We start from the raw sequence: 24325 nt of genomic DNA, 5'->3' as shown, positions 1-24325 counted from the left end.
AGGTTATTAATTGAGGTGTACAAATGTTCACAGTTCACCATTGTCCATTTTAGGCGACGCTTTCCATTTATACACTTTAGAGTCCCACGAGCTTCACGTGGCTTACGCTGTTCAAAAATTCCCCCACCCAGTTTGATGCAGATAGGGTTGTGGTCACTATGAATGTTCATTTGGATGGAGAAGTCTAAGACGAAATTGGCAAGATCAGCGGATAATAAGATATGATCTATGTATGACCCATTGGTGTGGCCTTTATACGTGGGGACAGAGTGAAGGGTGTGCTCCGCCACCATAGTCATGGCTGTAATTAAATTATTTTCGTTCATCAGGGTGTTTAGTTGTGTTCCACGCCGAGAATGATCGAAGTGAAAGCCTTTCAGGCTATTACATCCCAATTGTCCGATAACAGTCACTCCTGGGTTCCCACAAGGATGGGTATTGAAATCACCTGCGATCAGTATTTGGCACGGCAGTTTTCCCGCATTGTCTCTCAAGAAGTCACACAAGGCCAATAAGTTGCACTCTCCGTTCTGATTTACTGCGTTATGAAAGTTGATCAGAGTCAGGGTGTTTTTGCCCCTCTTTAGCTCTAGAACTTGGATATTTCTGTTGCCAGAATGACGCTTGACTGTTTGGCAAGTGAGTGCCAAGTTAACGTAGGTTGCCAGGCCCCCCTTTGCTCTTCCACTACTCGATGGTTCGGCTGGTGTGAAGAAACTTTGATACCCCTCAATATAAACATTTTTTTCTACCAGCCATGTTTCTTGGAGGCATATCACAGTGTGTTGCTTGACAAAAGACAACCAGGTGGGGTCGCTTTATCAGCCAGCCCTGCAGTATTCCAGGAGACTAAGCTTGCACTACAGGGTATTAATGAGCACAGTATTTTGGGGTCTATGTCTGTGTTTACCTTATCAGCTAGGTTTACGTAAGGTGGCTCTGTACATATGACTACCTGCTCTTCCATGATGTTATAAGTTTGATCTATATGAGTGGGAACAGGACTATAGTCCTTTAATAAGTCAGTGGTTGGGTTTAGCCAGACTAGTGATGGTACGACCTCTAGTGGGGAATCCCTTTTCTTGATCTATGAGGTTGTTTAGTTTAGGTTTTTCAGCAGGAATGGATTCATGCAACGCATTTGTGTTAACCTCATTACCTAGGCATATATCATGATGTATATAGTCGGTGTAATCAGACAAAATTGATGTTACAGGTAGTCAATCAACCCCCTCCAGGCCTCCCTGTCCGTAGAGGGCATCAAACCTATTTGAAATAGGAACACTGTACTGGTTATTGAGATGAGTTGAGTAAGGATACTCATATTGCTATAATTGATGTGGGCCTTCCCGCCTCTCTGATTTCGTGGCAAAGGGATTTATAGTTCTATAGTCCCTGGGTATGGCCCGATTTGGATGTAATGAGTCATTTGGGGTATAATGCCCATAGTTCCCTGTAATGTCCCAGGTTGGATGTTCGTTAACATAAGCGTTAAAAGTCCCCTGTTCCAGCGAGAAATGTTGATGCGTGTCATTTAGCCCCCGATCATTTGGAGGATAGAAATAGCTGAGATCCATAGTGCGAATCAGACTATTTGTGAGACCATCCCTTTGACTGCTAATGTAACTTGCCACACGGGTGTCTCTAAAACTTACGATAATACACTCACCCTCTGTGGACTTAAATCTGTGTCCCACCCAGTCTACCCTTCTGACATGGATTATATGGCCATTGAAGTGTGAGGGAATCGGTCTGTGAGTGGTTAGCCAGTGGCTCACTTTATTTTTTAATTCCCCGTATGTTTCCGTTTTCCCCTCACCAAGTTTCGGGACGCCTATCATTACTATGGTGTAGGGGTGAGATTCCGGGGGGAGATTGATATGGATGGGCTTTTTAACTGTTATCCGGTTTGTAAGTTTCTCAGAGCAGTCATTTTTGGCCCTATTTTGAGGTACTATGGGCTTTAAAGGCCCGGGCTGATCGTTATGTTCGTCGATACTAAAACCCTCTGCAGCCCATTCACTCTCGTCATTTTCGGCTGTAGGAGCCTCAGATGCCGTACTGGGATTTGTACCCTCTGTCAGTGAGGCATTTTCAGGGACACTAAGGTTTTTATTTGGATCAATCTGGGCTACTACTGCGGAAGAGGGAGCCAATCTCTGATTAATGTTGCTACTATGTGATGATTTCTTTACTCGTGGATTTTTGGTATTGAACACCTTTGGTGTAGTTTTGGCCATTGTTGGGTTGACCTTTGACAGTGGTGATCTTAGGGTTTTTAACATAGTTACGGTCTTTTCGTTTTGTGACACCTCTAATTTCTCAATAGTTTCACCCAACTTGGTTATTCTTTCACGTATTGGAAGCAGAAGGGACCTCATTGAGCGTTCCAGTTGTGTTAGGAGTGTGTTGTCACTTAAGTGTGTTGATTCCGTCTGGCTTGCCTGATCTACACTAACTTTCACCTTTTCTACCTGTGTATCTTCTAGTTGTGAAGATGCCGCTGAGCTAGGTGTTGGTAATGCCAGGTGATTTGGAATTTTATTTATCAGTTTGGCCAATCTAAAATTGGACCAAACGTCCTTTACTGAGGACTTGTGTTTGCAGAGGGGCCGGTAAATTTTCCTGACTAATGATTTTGTTTTCTTTCCTTTCCCTCTTTTGGGCTTAATTATCGGACTGCCTTTGTCAGGGACAGGATCATTTATGGACGGTGTTCTCCCAGAGTATTCATCATCTACCCGTGGCGAAGCTGTAGGCGTGGCTATAGGGGAAAAGGGCCCAGGTTGTTCTGTGTAATACAAATCAGCAAAGGGCTACTTTCCCTGTTGTTACAGTCTGGTAGTATGTTTAAATCTGGTAGTGTATTTTCCCTGCCTTGGGTGTTTGGCAACCCTGAGAAGGACTGCATTAAAAGTGATTCCTGTGAGTTTATAGTGATATCAGAAGTGTTGATGGTAACAGTATTATGTAATGACAAGTTTGGGAAACACAAATTTGGAGTTAAAGAAAGACGCCTCTCTGTATTTTGAATTGCATCCGCCACAATGCCTATCGTTTTCTGTAGCATTAAATTGATAGCAGTGAGGCGTGGGAGAGGTGTGGTGGGGACCACTTTATTCCTCGTGGAGGATCTTGTAGCGATGGGTGTCTTTTTTGCTTTCATCATGCTGTTATTTTAGGAGCTGATTTCCTTAAGCTATAAAGCCGTAACCTCTACTTGGGATCAAAAAGTATATAATACAGTTCTAGTGTTACCCCACAGGGCTAAGACCACTAATATATATAACAGTCACCTTAGGCCGTGTTCCGCGTGGCTGGATGAAAGAGAGGTGGCCCGTCCCGTCCTTCTCGGACCTGTGAGGGCCTTAGAGGGCCCGCCCTTTGCCCGGGCTTAGCCCCGCGCGCTCCCGCGACGTGGGGGTGACGCCTTCTTTATGAGCCGCCTGGCGCGATGTTTCCTTGCGTCTCCCGCCGCTATGCAGGGCGGGAAACGTAGTCCGGGGCTCCCCTCCGCTCTGCGGCCGCTGGAGATATCGGTTGCGGTGGCGGGAGGGGGACAGAGGCAAGCACCAGGTTGCGAGTGGCGTGGGCCAGGAAGAAGTGGCAGGCAGGTAAGGGCAATCCGGATAGCGGCGTTTGGCAGCGTCACATTATGCATAAAACCATCAGCAATGTGGCATTCCCTTAGCATAAACAACACATTATGCATGCCATTAGCAAAAAGCTCCATTTGCATTAGGCCTAGAATAAAACTAGCATGGCATGAATCCAAGTGGGCCTTCGAACATAACCAAGACGCCAGGCATCAAATCAGCACTGCAACCATTAAGGCATGAATAGATGAGGCCTAGGAATACATTAGCATGGCAACCCCGAGGGGAAAGCAGTAGGAAACATTATGGGCCTAAAGACATTATCAGCAGGCATAAACGTGAGCATACATCACATCAGGCATGAATATGGGCATTGGGCATCCCCAGATCCATTGTGCATCTCACCACTACGAACATTAGGGCAGAATATTAGCGTAGGGGTGCATCCATTGTAACCCCAAACATCATTACCCACACTGCAGGTTAGTCTCTGGCGTCGCGGCGCCTAGGGAGCCCCCTCCTGGGGCCCTCAGATCACCAATGCCCCCAAAGCTGCAGCTCCCCACGGTCCTGTAGGGTGCAGCTGTCAAAATCAGTACTGCCACTTCTAGGGGGCTCCGCTCTGGCAATAACGTGGGGAGTCCCACAGGCCTTCTCCTTGGGGGGGGGTGGGGTTGAAATACAGCACACAGGAAAATAGCACCCACGCTTCTCACCTCCTTCTGGGGCACAGCTGTAGCGCTCACTAGGCACTAGAGTCCTCCCAAGTCCAGGGTCTCCCAGAATAAAATAGCGCTTTGGCAGCACAGCGCTGCAGGCGTCAGCTCCTCACCTCCTTGAAGTACAGGCCACCAAATATAGCGCTTTGACAGCACAGTGCTGCAGGCGTCACTCCTCCTCTGGCAACCAAGAAAATAGCGCCTTCAAGGTGCTAGGGAGCTGGTGAGGATCCCGAGTCCCACACAAGACTGTAGTGCCCACGAGGCCATGGTCCCAGGAATACCGTCAGGGTCCCACAGAATCAAGCTGCAGCAAAAATGTGGGGAATTAAATATATAGTGCTTTAGCAGCACAGCGCTGTATTGACAATAACCAGCTCTCCCTGGTAGCATGTGCAGCAGGTCCCACGCACCTTCTTCTCCTGGGCCGGTGCTGAAGGCAGTGCTCACATGGCACTAGAGAGGCCCAACAGCTCCAGGGACAACAGACCGTGCTCATCTTCTCTGGTAATGTAGGGAATGGTGCCCACACGGCGCTGGAGGGTGGCATGAAAGCACAGTCCATTCAAATATAGCGCTCCCAAGGCGCTAGGGACCTCACAAGTCCAGGGCCCCACAGAAGAAGGTAGCGCCCACGCTCCTCACGTCCTTGGAGTGCAGGCAGACAGACGATAGCGCTCACAAGGCGCTAGGGCAGGAGAGCAGGCAGGCAATGCTGGGCCAGATCAGCAGTCAGTGGGCACTCATCAGTATAGGTCAGCAGCTCTTAGAAGGAGTCATCTCCCATAAAGTGGCACTCCTCCTGGCACCGCAGTCTCCACTCCAGCAAAGGGCTCCCACTAGCCCGGTGGACAGCAGAGTGGTACAGTTGGGCACAGGGGCCAGCACACAGGCCCATGCGGCGGTACCTCCTGGCAGAGTGTTCCCTCTCATTCAGGTCCACGCTGAGTCTGAGCACATGGCATCTCTACTGCTCTACATATACATCCATCCTCCCACCTACCAGAAAGGGCTGGAAGCTTCTAGAAGGTTCCTGGCAATCCCAGCCTCAACTGTCAATGTGGGGGGAGTGTAGAGCACCTTGTCACTTCAAACACTAGACCGCAAACCCACCTCAGGCTGGCGGCACAAGCAGACAGAAATGGCATCCATTTTAAAAGTGACATTTTACAAAGGTGCATTTCTACAATGGTGGAAATAAAGGTGCGTACACCATTGCACAACATTTATTATTTTCAGTTCAGACACACCATGTCAGTAAAAAGGCTAGGGGGAAAAGCAAAATTTTTTAGGACAATAAGGGCTAAGTCCAACAGCGTTGCACGCGGAAAAGGAAAAAACGGACGCAGGAGCGCTGGGGTGGGACTTATGTGACCTCGCTGATGTCATGTACGTGGACAACACCTGGGCGGAGTCGCGTGAGCCCGTCCCCCCGGCACGCAGGGATGCTGTGGCTAAAAATGTTCCGGATCCAGTCTTACGCCTGGGGATAATTCTATGTTAGGGAATCTGCGGCTGGTAGTTTCTATCAGCTCTATTGACTGCAACAATCTTCCCGACTCGCTACAGGCTTCAGAAAAGGATGTAGCACCGAAACAGCCCTATTGAACATAGCTGATGACTAACACAAGGCACTTGAATCAGATAGATAGTGCCTTCTCATCCTCCTAGAACTTTCAGTGGCCTACGACACTGTCAATCTCAAGATACTCCTAGAATCCCTCCAAAAACTGATTGGACACGAAGGCCCGGTATTGAAATGGTTTACCTGCTATTTCCACAACCACTACCAAATAGTAAAAATCAACAACTTGACCTCAGACACGTCCACCATAAATAACCAGGGATGTCGCCCAAGGCTCAGTCCTCTCACTCTTTTCAATATATAAATAGAACCCCTTACAACCATGTTCAGACAAGCTAACATCCTCTACCACCTATATGCTGAGGGCACTCAGATCTACCTAGAAATATCCGCACTAGAAGACGTACAACAACTTAATTCCACTCTCAAAAGAAAGCCCAAACTGGCTCTCACACAACCACCTAAAACTCAGCTAAGACAAGGTAGAACTCCTACTCCTATCCAAAAATGGTCTAACCGCCTAGTCCCTAGAGTGGATTAACACCTTTGATGATCTGAACTGCAAACTGATGCTTTCGGAATCCATCACCTCTTTGGGGATATCCCTGGGCACAAGTTTGAGCATGAACCAACACATAAAAATTTCAGCCCGGAGTGCGTTCTACAACCTATAACTGAGTCCTTCCCAAAATCAAACCCTTCCTACCCGAATGATCTAAAAATGGCCACACAAACGATGGCACAGTCTAGATTGGACAACGGAAACACCACCCTTACTGGCTCTGCAAAATCACACATAGACCCTCTAAGAGCCTCATTAAATACAGCAGTAAAGATGGTCACCGGATCAAAAAGACTTGATCACATTTCTCTACCCTCAATGGCTCCCAATCGAAGTCTGTTGCTGCTTCAAAACGGCCTGCCTCACCCCCAAAGTCCTCCACATTGGGAAACGAGCGTACATTGCGACCAAACTCACCTTTACTGGCCAGACAAGAAATCTTAGAAGCACCAACAATATGCTACTCATACCACCAAATAAACACAAATATCCCTGATGCGCTCCTTCTCATACAATGCACCCAAAAATGGAACTCCCTACCAGTGCATATCAGGACGACCCCTCCGTTGTGAGCTTCAAAAGACAATTAAAAAATCTCCTCCTCAACCAACACTTCAAGCACTCGGACTCCAATCCCTAGCCCTCCACTGGACTCACCTGTTCTCCTCTCCTCACGTCCTTGAACTACTGCCCTCAATTGAACCTGCATTTTACAATTGATGCAACTTTGTCTAGTCTATTGTTTTGCCTCTGTCATGTAAAAAGCTCTGATACCCCCAGGCACTGTCAGCGCTCTATAAAACTCTTTCAATAAATAAATACATTAGAGGATCTAGATAAGATTCTTTCATATGAATGGGTGTACAGCAGATTTACGTGAGGCTACTAATGAGTAGAAAACATGACAAGTGCGAGAGGAAGTTCAGTCTGCCAGGGCTCCCCAGTGCAAGTTAGAATCCCATAGAATGATATGGTGAGAGGACAAATCAGTTTTCCTGTTACTTAGTTACTGAAATGCATGCAGCACTACAACTCCAACATCATCGTGCTAAACTATTGATCTTATTCAATCATTTTTTTCTTAGTTGTAGAGGGCATTACTTCCTGTTTGTCTGGTCAAGGGCAGTTTGTCAAGTAGGAAATCTCCATGTCGAAGGTCAATTCAATACCCTGGTTATACATTCTCAATCCTGAATCCCAGGCCTTGTAACTTCCAAATACATCTTGAGGAACTGATGCAAGGCTCTGGCAACATAATTTACCAATATGTTTATGACACTCAACTTTTCCATCAGGTGTCTTCTAGTCATGCATAACTGAGGGATTGTCTCACACTAATGAATATCACACCGCTACAAATGTAATGCAACTATACCTTTATCCTTCCATGGGCAATAAAAACAATACCATTGAGTTAGGTAACAACTGTTATTCAGCAACAAGAAACTCATGGGTGAACCTGTGCTTTAGAAATACATATTACAGTTTGTTTTCCTTGTATGTTTCAAACTATCACACCGTCTTATTTGTTTCTGAATTCTGAACCCGGTCTAATTCTTGGTGCTTGGTGAAAATGCCACACTTTCTGGTTTACTTGCATCCTTTCTGCTAAAGAAGGCTTCATGCTCCTCTCTGCCTCAATCATTTCTGGGGCACTGAAATGAGAAAACTTAAACCCGAACCTTTTAGCTTTATAATGCTCTGTTTTTCGCCAAGGCCTGAGGTTAATGCTATAACAACCACTTCACCCTGTTCTCATCTTCCCCAAAAATATTTATGTAGAATGTTCTCTACAGTTGATGCCAAAGCCAGTTTATGTTTTGTCACACCTTCTCTCCATCTTCTCTAAAGAGTCTGATAGGAACTCTATAATTCTTGCAGCTTCTGGCACAGTCACATGGCTGGTAGTGCCACTAACAATACATGAAACCCTGCACGGGTGATACCGACTTAGTCAACTGTAATCCTCTCCATTATACTCATCTTTGTCTGTTTCTGTAGAGTAATCAAGGGCATTTTCTGAAAAATCATACAGATTGATTATTGAAATATTATAAACGACAACTCTTGCTCAAACTAAACTCTTGAACTTCGTCTCACAGGAGTGATATTTGGTCAGTGTATCTCAGCACCTGACAGCAAATCTCAGTTTTAGGGGGTCATCCTAAAAATCCAAAGTATTTATTTCTGCTTTGACCTAATGTCTTCTCATACGGCTGCACTCAATACAAGGTATTGACTTTGTATACCTCCTTCTCTCAAGTCCCTAATAAGATTATTTACACATTAAATACCAGAAGAGGGATTTTGACTTTAGATTTGATATGTCATTTTGCAACTATTCCTGCCCCAGCAGAAACTCAAATGTCCTCATTTTCTTTCTTTTTCTCACCCCTACCTTGAACATAATTGTACTTCATTGCTGAGAGAGCTCCAACTAGTTTTCATTTAACAGGTGGTGTTACGCAGTACCAAGAGGGTATTAGCAGGTGGGAAATCTCACCAACTAATTTTGAGTAAAATTCTGCAACCTGTAAAACGTTTAACAGTGTGGAGAATTTCCACAGAAAAAATGAACTACTGCTACACACAATTCTGAACAATGCCCTCAGTGACTTTTCGGGTGAGTAGGAGACTGATACTTAATTCTTCAAAACATCTTTTACTTATCTGTTGTGAAGCTAAGAAGCTTGTTTGTGCCGTGACATTTTATACATTAAAATGTATTTAAGGTGACTGCTGCTGACACTTTTTACTCCAGAGTCCTGTCTTTTAGTGTTGTACTGTTATTTCGCATGATTAAGGACAGTCCCCATTGTGCTGATAATACTCTGGTTCAAGGCAGCCCAGCTTCCACAGGCAGAAAGCCAAACAGCTTTTACATCAGCAACTTGTGCTGTAAACCAATCCTGCCTTGTCCCTCTACCATCCTCTTCCCACGGGGTGTTGTTCATTGTCTGCACACACATTGCTGGCTCCTCATGCTCTGTTCAGTGTTCCCATCACCTGTCACTGAGCACAATCTACTATGGTGGGTAGGCAGGTGCACTACCAAGGTCAAATACAGCAATGAAGTGTATATTATCGGATCCCATGCTTAACTAACATCATCCTCCCCAAACTTGAGGTCTCAAGATGGCAGACAAACATTTTCCAGGTACAGCCTTGTCATTGTACCCTCTGAAGTCCTCCTTCTGGGAACTCCAGGACTCATTTCCAGATCACTTAGATTTCAGCAGCAGAATATAAATCCACTCAGTGCCTAGTAGTCATTGCTTTTTGGAGCTTTCTCTCTGCGTCTCAGCTACTATGAGCTTACCAAAATACACATCTGCTGATGTACCTTTGGTTCTAACAGTTGTTGGTTATCTATTTTTCTCCCAGCTTTTAATGTAGTTTCCAACTTGTTAGAAGCATAGCAGTCATAAAATATAAGATAAATGCAGACATCTTGGCTGCTGAGAAGCTAGTTTATATTGCATTGTTTACCTTCATGACTGGTGTGTGGTAACAAGTGTGCCAACAAGGGCCAAGGTTTCAAGGATTTTAGTTACTTTCATACCAGATTTGTCTTTGTGAGCAACAGGACAACAAGGGGACAAAATAACACACAGGTTGTGCAAGGAGGAGGGTGGGTCAAGGAACACACCATAGAGCCATCTCTCAGCCAAGACAGGGAAGAGAAGGGAGAACGGAGAGTATGTTGCTCAGAGTTCGCATAATGGTGATTTATTTCATTCAGTGGCAGGATGGATCCTCTCTAGATTTTGATTTATGGGGTTCTCTTTTTCCACTTGGTCACGATGTGCAGTTCCAAACAATTTGGGTATTCCAGTTCTCAATGAAACAAATGTTGACAATGGGTTACTGTGGAATGGGCCACAGATTCCAAAATGAAACGGGGGAAAATGAGCCCATGTTTGAAGAATAGAGGGAATTTCAGGTTTCCACTACCAAAGAGTATAAAAACTCACAGATGCAGTGGTTACTAAATGGAGCAGTTGCTTCAAAGATGCTCAGAATAATGCTAACCAAAGGTCACGGCAGGAAAAGCAGACCAAGGTACTGTCGAGTTACAAGTTTACCAGACTCAGAACAGGTTATATGCTGAGCAGGCCCCAGTATGGGACAAGCTTTGAGAGAACTCGGAATGATGTTTGACAGAGGCTATGGCAACACAAAATCACACATTAATTGATTTTGTATTGAAGATTTAGAGGCATTCCTCTTGGTTCTTTTTGCGTGTTTGCCGACCGCTTTGTCCTTTGAAATTCTCTGAAAACTTATATTTGATGGCCAACCTCAGTGGTTACCCCTTAGGTGACTTGCTGTCAGGATAGGTTGATGGCATGTAAATCTTTGAAGAGTGTTCCTCCGGAAGCTTACTAGGTGTTTCTAGGGGGGCTGCAATGAGACCAACCCACGTCTCAATCAAATGGTGGTAGAATGGACTGGTAAGTACGTTTAAGTTGGACTCCAAGCAGTGAAAATACATGGTTGTTACTACATATTTGCTGCAGTGCCAACAACATTGGCCTTAAACCTTCAATCCAGCCATACTTTAAAACCCTGCTTGATGCTGCATCTTCACAAACACATACAGTGAAACACAACAAGTATACATGACAGTATTAAGGTAAGGCATACAGATGGAGAGGAGCCACAAATCACTCCTGGTACAACTCCCAAATATCCTACCACAACTCCCACATCTCCTACCACACCATTCAGGATGCACAAAAGAACACCTGTAGCTCCTTGGGGCAGGTACAGTGTAGAGCAGATGTAAAATCTGCCTTAGGAGGACTCGTGTTTTAAAGAGATATAAAATCATCCAAGATGGGCTTGTAGGAATATGGAAATGGAACAGTTATCTAAATCCAAAGATATTAACAGGCAAAGAGGAACACTTTATCCACTCCTACTCTCCTATCATAATATGAAGGGATTCCCAAATAACTTGAATCCACAATGGTACACTGATTGTCTTGACTAAATATACTTCTGTTTTGACATTAGTTACTAAAGCCGCCATCGCACCTGAACTAGAGCCCACCATCAACCCCTCCCTCAGATAAGGCATCTGCCCAGAAGTCTGGAAACGAGTGGAGGTAAAACCCCTCCTCAAGAAACCATCTGCCGACGCAACGGACATGAAAAACTACCGACCCATCTCTCTCCCCCCCCCTTTGCGCCCAAAGTCACAGAAAGACTAGTAAACATCCAGTTGACCGCCTTCATGGAAGAGAACTCCATCCTAGACACCTCCCAGTCTGGATTCCGCAGCAACCACAGCACCGAGACAGCCCTCCTCGCCACCACTGACGACATCTGCATGCTTCTCGACCAGGGCCACACTGCGGCCCTCATCCTTCTAGACCTCTCCACAGCTTTCAACACCGTCTCAAATGGCACTCTCGCAGCCAGACTACACGACACAGGAATACAAGGAGCTGCCCACGACTGGATCCAATCCTTCCTGTCCAGCAGAATCCGGAGGATCAGTCTTCCTCCCTTCCTCTCCGAACCAACGGAAATCAACTGCGGAGTCCCCCAGGGATCTTCACTCAGCCCCACGCTCTTCAACATCTACATGGCCACCCTCGCCGCCATTGTCAGACAGCATCGGCTCAGCATCGTATCCTATGCAGACGACACCCAGCTCACCCTCTAGCTCACGAAGAATCCCAAAGACACCAGACGCTGTATCCAGGAAGGTATGAAGAACGTGGCAGCCTGGATGAAGGACAGCTGCCTGAAGCTTAACTCCGAGAAGACCGAGGTCCTCATCCTCGGTCCCTGCATCTCCGCCTGGGACAACAACTGGTTGCCCTCCGCCCTCGGGAATCCACCCACCCCTACAGACCACGCTCGGAACCTCAGCATCATCCTGGACTCCTCCCTGTCCATGAATGGCCAGATCAACGCGGTCTTCTCCGCTAGTTTCAACTGCCTGCGCATCCTCGGTTAGACCTTCAAGTGGATCCCCCACGACTGCAGAAGGACCGTCACCCACGCACTCATCACCAGCAGACTGGACTACAGCAATGCCCTCTAGCCAGAATCAATAAAACCCTTCTGCAAAGACTCCAGACCATCCAGAGCACCGCAGCCAGACTCGTCCTCGGGACACCATGCCATGAGCACATGACCCAACACCTACAAAGCCTCCACTGGCTCCTTGTCGAGAAGAGGGTCACTTTCAAACTCCTCAGTCACGCCTACAAATCCCTCCACAACATCGGACCCAAATACCTCAACGAGAGTATCCTTCCACGTACCCAAAAGGAATCTCCGCTCCGCCGACCGTGCCCTGGCAGAAGTCTCCCGCACCTGCAGAAACGGAACCGGCGGGAGAGCTTTCTCCCACATCGCAGCCAAAACCTGGATCAAGCTCCCTGTGAACATCAGACGGTCCCCGACCCTGCACACGTTCAGGAAGGACCTCAAGACCTGGCTCTTCCTGGCCCGCACCATGAGAACCTCACGGGTGAGTATAGCGCTATATAAACCCCTGATTGATTGATTGATAAAGCCCTGATCACACTTTATAACCTCTAAAAGTCACCTTGTTGCCCACAAAAGAAAGTTATGCTGTATTCCAAAGAGCTCATTTAGAGTTACTTACTGTTGAAATGATGATAACCAAGTATTCCTGACCCTGGAACTCCTCAACAGATCCAACTTTAATTTCCGAGAGATCAACAGTTTGTAGAAGCTTTCGAATTTTTTCACCCTAAAAAACACAAATAAAATAAAATAAATGTGTACACTGAATATGAAATCTAGTTCTTTTACTTCTCAGTGACCCATTTGTAACACCCTCTACGCTATTTATGATGGGGACACTGAATCGACAAATAGTTCTCCCTCTCCCTCCAACTCCCTCTTTCTCTGACAAACAATCGCACACAGTCATAACACCAGTCATACAAGCTTTGCAAATCTGAAGCAGATTGGAAATCTAAAGCGGGTTAGAACAATAAACACGTAGCCGATTATTACTAATCAAAGCATTTTAATAATACACTCTCCTTTCATGCGAAAAATCGTTCCAACCTGGCCTAATTTACTTTCCACATTCCCAACACCCCACCTCTGATTCAGAAGCGATCTGCAGTGTTTGAAGGGGATAAAACTCAAATAATTCATATCATATAGACTATATGATGCAGTAGTAACAGCACCAGATGGAGCTACTCCTACGTCCATCACCACCCCCTTTTGTACCACTTTGTTCGCCATAAGTTGGCAGGGTATGCTCAGACGTGAGTCCCTTGCTCACTTTGCCACTGGATTCAAGCAAGCCGGGCTGAAGACGGCTGAAATGCCAGAAACCGGTCCTCGGAAGCTTGTTTCCGGTCCAGGGAAGGCATGGCTAGGCAGTCCGGGCTGGACTGTTCCCATGAGGCACAGGGTCAGACTGATTTGCATATGGCCATGTCTGAACTGGGGTGGCAGAGTGGGCTAAAGAACGGTGATGGATTAAACCCAGATCTGTTGACTGGGTGTGAGTGTTTGATTGGTTCAGGTGCTCCGTCCATCACCACCCCCTTTTGTACCACTTTGTTCACCATAAGTTGGCAGGGTATGCTCAGACGTGAGTCCCTTACTCACTTTGCCACTGGATTCAAGCAAGCCGGGCTGAAGACTGCTGAAATGCCAGAAACCGGTCCTCGGAAGCTTGTTTCCGGTCCAGGGAAGGCATGGCTTGGCAGTTTGGGCTGGACTGTTCCCATGAGGCACAGGGTCAGACTGATTTGCATATGGCCATGTCTGAACTGGGGTGGCAGAGTGGGCTAAAGAACGGTGATGGATTAAACCCAAATCTGTTGACTGGGTGTGAGTGTTTGATTGGTTCAGGTGCTCCGTCCATCACCACCCCGTTTTGTACCACTCCTTGAAAATGGAAGTGTTAGGTTGTTATTACTAGAATTCATTTAGTGTTCTATAAGGCACTTAAAATTGGTCAAAAGGTTAATCTAATAGCCAGTGCCAATCATAAAAAACAAGGACTGTATTTTGACTGTGTTTGACGGTGGTTTTTACCTACTTACCTCCCGCTCCTGGGCTTTTCACCATCGATCTTGATACTCTGGGCATTCCCGCGCAGCAGATTACATAGCTGCAGCGGGCTACACCTTCCTTGCCGCCATTCCCTTGAGGCCACTGGCCACGCCCACCATCTATCGGCCACGCCCCCCCCGCCGAAGGCTTTTAATCGCGCTGAATGCGAGCGCGAGTTAGAAGCTAAACTCATTTTCTCCTGAGGTGGAAGCCGGGAGACGCTAGGATTGTCATTTTTAAAACTGTATTTTGACTGTGTTTGACTGTGGTTTTTACCTACTTACCTCCCGCTCCTGGGCTTTTCACCATCGCTCTTGATACTCTGGGCATTCCCGCGCAGCAGATTACATAGCTGCAGCGGGCTACACCTTCTTTGCCGTTATTCCCTTGAGGCCACTGGCCACGCCCACCATCTATCGGCCACGCCCCCCCGCCGAAGGCTTTTAATCGCGCTGAATGCGACCGCGAGTTAGAAGCTAAACTCATTTTCTCCTGAGGCGGAAGCCGGGAGACGCTAGGATTGTCATTTTTAAAACTGTATTTTGACTGTGTTTGACTGTGGTTTTTACCTACTTACCTCCCGCTCCTGGGCTTTTCACCATCGCTCTTGATACTCTGGGCATTCCCGCGCAGCAGATTACATAGCTGCAGCGGGCTACACCTTCTTTGCCGCCATTCCCTTGAGGCCACTGGCCACGCCCATCGTCTATCGGCCACGCCCCCTCTGCCTCTCTTCCTATAAATAATGTGCCTTTCCCGTCAGCGCAGCGGACGGGCGCAGCTGGCGTGCCGTCAGCGCGCCGAAGGCAAGCCCGTCTGCGCCTGTCCGCGACCGACCGGCACCAGGGGCCACGGATTCTGCCCTAGCCCTCACCTACACCCCAGCTCAACTTCTTCCCCTAAACTCTGCCCTGTCCATTACTCCGTCCCTGTTTATGCACATTGCGGCTTTGGGCATTTCTGTCCCTTCCATTCCCTTGTCTGAACCTGTATTGCTCTCTCCCCGGTTACAGACTCCCCCCTTCCCTGTTTCCCCCTCTTCCTCTCCGCCTACTATGGCCACTGCCTGCCTGCTAAATACTAGATCAGCAGGCAAGCACCAGTACGAGCTCTTTAACCTACTGGACACTGACGCTCCAGACTTCTTGTTTCTCACTGAGACTTGGTTTGTTGCTGATTCTCTTCCCGATCTGTTGTCCGCCCTCCCCGATTCGTACTACGCCCTTAGGGCGGATCGCCCAGCTGGTAAGGCCGGCGGGGGAGTGGCGATGATAATTCGCTCCCATCTGCAGTTTCAGCTTCTCCCCCATTCTCCCATACCTGATATAGATTTCTTGGTTGATCGCTCAGTTAACCTTTTAGCTCCCATCACAATAGTTTTAATGTATCGTCCCCCTCAGAATATGCCTAGTTTTGTGCCTATCTTACAAGAATTACTGACCACACTCGTGGTCAATAACTCCTCAGTGCTCCTTCTTGGAGACTTTAATTACTGGCCAGGTGATCCTAGAGAGGACTTGTCCTCAAAAGATTTCTCGGCTTCTCTTCAGTGTCTCAATTTTCTCTCTCACCTCCACTCCCCTACCCATATTCACGGCCATACCTTAGATCAGGTATGGTCAGCCAGCTGTACTATTCTTCCCCCTACAGTCGTCCCCTGCACCTGGTCTGATCACTTTTTGATTTCATTTCTCATTGAGCTTGGAGCCCAAAAAAAACCCCTTTTATCTAAGAATGTTACAGCTCGCAACTGGAATCGGGTTGATCTCAACCTTCTTTGTTCCTCTCTAACTGCTTCTCCCCCTGACCTAGGGACTCTCTCTCTTGATCTTCAAGTAGACGCTGTGAATCAGTGGTTGTCCTCCGCCTGTGATCGCGTTGCCCCCCTTAGAAAAGTCAAGATCTGCCGCCCCCATGATGCCCAAAAATGGTTCACAGATGATTTGAAAACCCTTAAACTGGACCTTAGACGGTCCGAACGTCATTGGAGACGCAATTACTGTCCTCCTTTGCGAGCCAAGTATAAGCTTCTTTTGATGAATTACAAGAAGGCTATTCTCTCGGCCAAAACCACGTATTTTTCTGAGAGAATATCTCTATCAGCTAATAAACCTAAGGACATTTTTTCCATAGTCCGCAACTTAGTTGCCTCGGACAGAGCCAACTCCAATCCCGTCCCCTCTCAAGCCCTTTGTCTGTCTCTTAACAACTTCTTTCTAGAGAAGATTGCGAAGATCAAATCTAATATTCCTCTAACAAATTCACCCCCTCTCTCCCCTCCCTCCCCCTTACCGCCTTTGCCCTCTTTGTTCCTTGAGCAGTTTCCACCCATTTCTCTAAATACCTTTCTGGCTCTACTCCGGAAAGGAAAGTCAGGCTCCCCGGCTGACTGTGCTCCAGCTCATATTCTAAGAGAGCTTCTCACTCATTGTCCTGATCCCTTTCTTTTCCTCCTCAACTCTTCTATTTCCTCAGGTCTAGTTCCGCAATTTTTCAACTCTGCAATAGTTCGCCCCATCCTAAAAAAGCCTGGTGCAGACCCCTCCCTTCCTTCCAATTTCAGACCCTTTTCCCTTCTCCCTTACCTTGGAAAGATATTGGAGAGCTATACTACCTCTTGTCTATCCTCCTTCATTGAGGATAACCATCTCTTGGCCTCCCACCAAGCGGGTTTCCGCCCAGTCCACTCTACCGAGTCAGTGGTCCTGTCCGTCCTAGACGAGCTCAAGAGTAAGGCGGATTCCAACTTGCCTCAAGCCTTGGTGCTCCTTGATCTGTCCGCTGCGTTTGACACGGTCGACCATTCCATCCTTCTCGACCGTGTCGGCGCGGCGGGCGTTCGGGGCACCGCTATCTCTTGGCTCGCCTCCTTTCTTAACGGGTGGACACAGGCTGTCCACCTGTCCGGCCATATTGCACCAACCCGCCAGGTCCCTTGTGGGGTCCCCCAAGGTTCCTCCCTGTCCCCTCTTCTTTTTAATCTTTATATTTGTCCCCTTATTCTTTCTCTCCTTGACATGGGGGTCTCCGTATATAATTATGCGGATGACCTCCAGCTTGTCTTCGACCTCTCTTCCCCCCTGCACTTCCTACCTAAATTTCATTCCACTCTTGTTTTCATCTCGGAGTGGATGAACTGCAACCAACTTAAGCTTAATCTGGACAAGACGGAGTTGGTCCTGACCGGCCATTCCATCTCCCCTTGGTCGTCTGCCTTCTGGCCCTCCACCTTTGGCCCTTCGCCCATACCAGCGGCCTCTGCAAAGACCTTGGGCATTAAAGTCAGTCGGGACCTCTCCATGCATGCCCAGATTGGCTCCGTTGTCTCCTCACGTTTCCTCTCCCTCCGTATTATTCGGAAAGTGTCCCGTTTCTTTTCCACCGATGCCCTCAAACTTATCATGCTAGTAATGATTCTTTCCCGTATTGATTACGAGAATAGTCTCTACGTGGGCATTCCGGCTTATGAACTACGCCGATTACAAGCCATCCAGAACCAGGCTGCTTGAATTATTCACCACCTGCCCAAATCTTCCCACATTACGCCTGTCTTGAAATATCTTCACTGGCTTCCCATCTGCCAGAGATCTCTCTTTAAAAGAGGATGCTTGGCCTTCATGGCCCGCACTCTTATTGCCCCAGCCTTCATCAATTCACTCATCATCCCTTATACTCCCATCTGTGCCCTCCGTTCTTCCAACCAATTCCCCCTTAACGTCCCGCGGTTTCATAAATCTAAAACAGGAGGCACCAGATTTTCAGTATTAGCCCCCGCTTTTGGAACAGCCTCCCCTTGTCATTCAGGTCTATCCCAACCTTCCCCCAATTTCGTAAAGCCCTCAAGACACATCTATTCTCCATAGCGTACTCCGGCTGATCTCCTCTTGGCATGTTCCATCCTTTTTTAGCTTCTATTCCCAGCGCCAGGAAGCCGCTTGGTCGCAGTGCGCTTTATTAAGAACTTTCTTCATTTAATTTCATTTCAACTTTGTTGGTCATGTTATGTACTGCTGGGTTTAGGCCAGGTAGGTCAGCACATCAGGTAGTATGTCCAATTCTATCATCATGGTGCACATCATGCGGGCAAGTATTTTCAGAGGCAGGAACTGCTCCTAATATGTATAGGGAGGGGAGGGACGTTTGAGTTCACAGAGTTTGAAAGATTCACAAGAAATGGAGGCTTTCAGATACTTTCTGAAATGAAGATGATTCTGTTCTAACCTGAGAGAAGTGGACATTCAATTGAGGAGCACTAGGCCTGACACACCTATGGTTCATCCTCCCTACCTGCTGCATTAACACTGTCACATTTTGTTCACATACTCAAATCTGAGGGTTGTCAATAAATCAATCAGAAGGCTATTTATTCAGTTAGCCTACACCAGAATGCCCCCTAGGTCATGCATGATGTTTTAGGTATGATGCATTTTTTATGACAAAAAGGGTGGGGGGTGTCAAAGAGCTAGTTACGTGGTCTTTCATTCCTAAAAATCTAGCACATTCTTTAAGTTCGATTAATTATTTTTGAAGGATCTTTATCTTTGGTTGGCTTAGTAAAAATACAAACATTTTTACAATGGCAAGAGGACTAATCATCTATATATTTTAATGTCATGTCTGAACTGGATCACTTATGATCAGATGTGCAGATTTAAGGAATAGACAAACAGAGCAATTGCCCAGTTCTTTCAACTTTCAAGGTAGTCCCTGGTAAAGTGAAAACTGTGTTCATAAAAACAGATTTTTTTTATCTGACAGCTGCTCGCCCCAGTCTGTTCAACCATGATCACTTTGGGGCAATTAAATTAAAAAAATCTTTCTCTCTCTCTAACTCATCTAACGTCTCCTAAATGGCTCCTCTCTTACCTCTCTCTCCCTCTTCTACCATGCTATATGTCTATTTCCCCTATAACTTTTTCTACTGAAACTATGCATGCCACTCATCTCTTCATATTCCACTTTAATCCACCAGTCGCAACCTTTCTTACATCTTCACCTTTTTGTGCCTACCTCTACATCACATCACTGTGTATCACACTACTCTACGCCTGTCTCAACTCTCTGTATCTTCCTACCTCTACTTTATCTGTCTCTGAAACACCCTTCTCTTTACCTCACCACTCTAGCTCACCTTGTTTCTATAAGTAACCCTTTCCCACCTCTCTACCTCTCTCATAGCCTTCTACCTTGCCACTTTTTATCTCCGTACTCTTCCTACTTCACATCTCTTTCACTACACCATCTACCTCCACTTGGAACTGTTTCTCCCTAATTTCCCTACATTTACTTCACTTTCAGTACAAAATCTAACTTCACTAACTCCCCTTTCTTTCTACATATGTAACCTCTACCTCACCTTCCTCTCCGTATCATACTCCTTTCTTTCTACCTTTTTCCCTATTGTTAACTTCTCTCTTTGTGCATCTCCTTCCCTACATCAACCTCACTACTCTTTAAACATCTATCTACCTCACCTCACGAACTCTACCTCACAAGTCTTTCTTATCTCCTCCATGCTCATTCCTCTTGTCTTTTTCAACTCACTTTCTCTCTATACCACTATCTCTACGCACACAGATACCCCCACTTCTTCGTGGACCTGGCTGTGTACCTCATAATACTCAACCTCACCCTCACTGTATGTCTGTTTCACCTGACCTTTCTTTCCCTACTCCTTCTTTCTCTGCTCAACCACTTTTCTCTTCAACATCATCTACCGCTGCCATTTACCCTCTCTCTACCTCACTACCTGACCTCTATTTATATATTTCTTTAGAGAATGCCCCTCTCTCAAACCCGTCACTATACCTAGTATCTCGCTATAATTTTGTCACTGCCCCATCTATTATCCATTTCTGCCTCTCCCTAACTCATCTCTCTTTCTACATTACCTCACTCTACCTCACACCTCGGAGTAGCCTACCATGCTCTATTTCTCTGCATTCTATGATCCTTAGGTCTAGCTCTCACAGCTCCACTCTAAATCCTTACATATCTTGTTGCCTGCTTCTCTACAGGTCTTCATCTGTCTGCCTCTGTATCTTTCTTCCTGATTACTTCACCTGTTCTATATTTACCTTGAATTTCTTTATACCAGATCTAGTTCTACCTAGTAGCTACCTCTTTTATCACTCGACTTCACCTCTCTGACTGTTTTCTTTACATCTCTATCCTGCTCCTGTGTCCTGTCTCTCTCATTTCACTTTTTCACTTACTCCAAGGAAATTGTCTCCTCCCTTGCGTCTCCCAATGCTGATTACCCTTCCTCTCTTTATTCTCCCAGTGTGTGACTACAGGCATTCGCCCCTTCCGGGATCTGCTTAAAGCTACATCAAACACGTAGCTAGTGTAATTATGTTTTTTATGTGACAGTTTTTTAAGTGACATGCATTAGACGTACAATTACAAGTAGAACATCATCTTGCATTCACTGCTACAACGTGGAGGTACTCGTGGCACTCTCCCAGTGTCACTGCGGTCTTTCCGGTGCCTGGCAGTATACAGAATCACAATGTTAACGCATGCAAGAAATGCACCCCAACAGATAGCCTACCTTACCAGTAGTGCATGCACACCATGATTGTTGAGCACAGTACACCGGTGTGTGTTGCACTTTTTCTAGCTTAACGATTGGCATTAATGAATTGATCGACTCACAGAGTGCTAGATCGCCATAGACACTGATAAGTCAAAGAAGGTGGCACAAAGAAAGGAGTAAAAGATTGTAATTTATGTTTTATGTTATGTATGTTTTATTTTCTCTTTTCCTTCTTCTTTTGCCTAACATGTTTTTACATTTTCCCAGTGGGTCCGTAAGTACCTAGACACCACGGCTTGCGTACAGCACCTTAGGGTGTGTGCTGTAAATATATATTCACGTGGCGTGTTTTTGCCACAACACCACTTTTTTCACAGTCTGGTCCTGAAGAAAGCATCCAAATCCATTTTTCAAAGGCTGAAACATGTTGACCATATGGACAACTAAGATCAATTCATCTTGATGTTGTCCCTATTCTGTTTTCTTTAAACCTTGTCCTAGGCCGCTGGGAATAAAAAAAATCGGACAGTTAGGATTCCCAGAGACATTTTTAACCTGCACCACTTTTTCAGTACTTCCTCTTCACACAATACCAATCCTGCTCTGCTGTAATCCAGGCATTGAAGCACAACCTGGTGGCACTCGGCTACCCGGTTGAGAACCCTATGATGAAGCATGCCACCAACTAGGTTGGTGGGTGAGGGTTCTTTTTACAAATCGAGTGGGTTTCTGGCACTCGAAAATCATAACTGAGTCGCCATTACTAGTGGGTTCGTCCACTTGTTTATGAATAGACTGAGAAGAGAAAACATAGAAAGAAGAGTGGAAGGACAAGTCAGGGGATTAGGACAAAAATTATCAGATTTCACCCAATGAAATGGTGAAAGCCCTTGGAGCAGTGATTTGGTTTGAACTGTTACAGTTAGAATGTCAACTGTGAAAGGCGATTTGAGAGTGTGAATATGCAGCAATAAAAGCTACACTTGCAAACATAATGTGTGTTAGAATTGGGATTTCTAGTTGGCTAAGGCTTGCGCCGAAGCCAGGCAGAAATCACCACTCTAGTCAGGGCTAAGGAGTTACACGCTGAAGATAACCCCCTGCTCACCCTCTTGGTAGCTTGGCACGAGCAGTCAGGCGTATCTCAGAGACAATGTGTAAAGAGTTTGTACAACACACACACACAGCAGCAACACACTAGGCACACCACAAAAAGGAAGTCCACACTAGGTCATATAAAAATAGCCTTTGTATTATCATAAACACATTAGAAGCGTTATCACACATTTACACTGTGCCAACTGGCACTAGGCAATATTCACAGGGGATTATATACAGGACCAGGCCAATCGGGCCATGGAGAGTACCATCAGATCAGGTAAGTAAATCTAAAACACAACCAATAACTACTGGTACAATAATGACCTAGCATGTGTTATATTCTTATGTTTCTCCTATTCATGTCAAGTTGTTCAGCTCGTGATGCATGTGCATCCCATCCTCCCAGTTTTCAAGGCAATTAGAATTTAAGCTCTCTGAAAGCTCTTAGAGAGTCAGCTTAGACTTGGAGCTGATGATGGGGGTTGTTGTTTGATGAAGTCCTTGTTGCTGTCTTCTACTTTACTAGATTAAACCTTCATCCTTAAACCTACCTCTGCTTGGAGTGCTTATTGGGACACAACATGAATAGGCGACGATTGGGATGGAAGTCAGCACCACAGATGAACCTACATTTACGCGTGCCTTTGACATTTTTCATCTAGATTGACCCTCTCAACCTACACAGCGTCTCTACAAATTACATATTTATATCATTTTAGTTTTCAGACCTAGTGCTTGAGCGGACTTCATTTATTTTTTTAACTTTCCCCGAGCACCAACATTTCTGCCTGGAATCCATGTGCACACAATTTTTACTTATAATTTCCGTGGGATATACCTTATAGCTTTGACCCTTTGCTGTTCTGTGTCAAGGGCAAAGAATTTTTGATCTTCAACCTCCCATAATTCGACCTCCTTCTGATGATTGGGATGACATTTCTGAACCAATTGCAAGATTAGAAAAACATTTCAAAGATGAGCCTAGTGTCATTGTAGAAAGACACAAATTTCTTACACGTAAACAACAAGAACATGAAAACATTGATACTTTTGTAGCCGAATTAAGAGCTTTAGCATCTACTTGTGAATTTGTGGGTCCTATTGAACATAATCTTAAGAGACCAGATTGTTGTTAACTGTTTTGATTCCAAAATTCAGGAAATAATTTTATGTTGTAGGAATCCCTCTTTGGCTGAAACATTGGAAATATCTAGAGAAATTGAACGTTCCATTATAGCAGCCAAAGAATTAAGTAAGAACAAAAGTGTCAATACTGAATCTGTAAATAAAATTACTCAAAAACCTATTTCCACTTCAGGATCCAATAGTAATTACAACAAACATAACTTTTAAAACTGACGTTAAAAAGTCAGATAGGGAGGGAGGAGCTTCGCGCGGATCCAAGATGGACGCGTGAGCACAGGGCTCTCGAGACCCCTTCCACCTCCTACGACTATCCTGTCTAATATCCTGATTTAGACGACGGGTTTGCCTGAAGGAAGCACTGCTGATACGAAATTGTCTTTCAAAAATTCGATTTGGCCGCCGGACTCACTGCATCTCAAACTTTATGGCCTACACCGGCGGATGCCCGCGGCCTCGAGTTGCCGGAATGCCCGAGTGGTAATCGAATAACAACGGTCACTGAGACTTGATTGCAACCCTCTGTGGCTTCCTGCCTGCCAGTACTGCTGGTCCACACTTGGCGGCCCGCCCCCAGCGCATCTCCTGTCTCTCGTATTTCTCGACTATACACGGCGGATCTCTGGGGGGTTGCCTTCGCTGTACCCTCTCAGGGGTCTGCTAGGACTCCTCGGCCACCATGTCGGGTAAACCGGAGAGCGAGAAGCGGGCCACTAGGATTACGAACCGAGGGGGTTCTACTCAGTCTAATACCCTTGATCGCTTCACCCGCCCGAAAGGCACCCCTGGGGGGCTGGGTAAAGCCCTGGGTGAATCTGGAGAGGACCTTCCTGCGACAGATGACCTGACGCTGAGAGACGTCATGGGCGCCATTGCCAGTGTAAAGACCTCCATGGGCCAGCAGTACGAGACACTGGCCTTGAAGATCGACACCGTAGCTATCGAGGTTAACCTCATCAGAACGGATCTCGCAAAGACTAATGAGCGGGTGAAATCGCTGGACATTAAAACAAC

General features: G+C 46.1%; 1 protein-coding gene across 2 annotated transcripts in view; it reads right to left on the bottom strand.

Moving 5' to 3' along the window:
* The window catches only part of MOV10L1 (Mov10 like RNA helicase 1), a 1293514-nt gene that overhangs the window by 203091 nt on the left and 1066098 nt on the right, over positions 1-24325 (bottom strand). For both annotated transcript variants that reach the window (XM_078678939.1, XM_078678944.1), the window contains one exon: positions 13091-13198. In XM_078678939.1, the coding sequence (XP_078535065.1) occupies positions 13091-13198 (108 nt within the window). The remainder of the gene's footprint in view (positions 1-13090; positions 13199-24325) is intronic.

This window comes from Lissotriton helveticus, chromosome 1_1 (genome assembly GCF_964261635.1).
Source record: "Lissotriton helveticus chromosome 1_1, aLisHel1.1, whole genome shotgun sequence".
Classification (NCBI taxonomy): Eukaryota; Metazoa; Chordata; class Amphibia; order Caudata; family Salamandridae; genus Lissotriton; species Lissotriton helveticus.
This window is presented reverse-complemented; position numbering and strand designations above follow the sequence as displayed.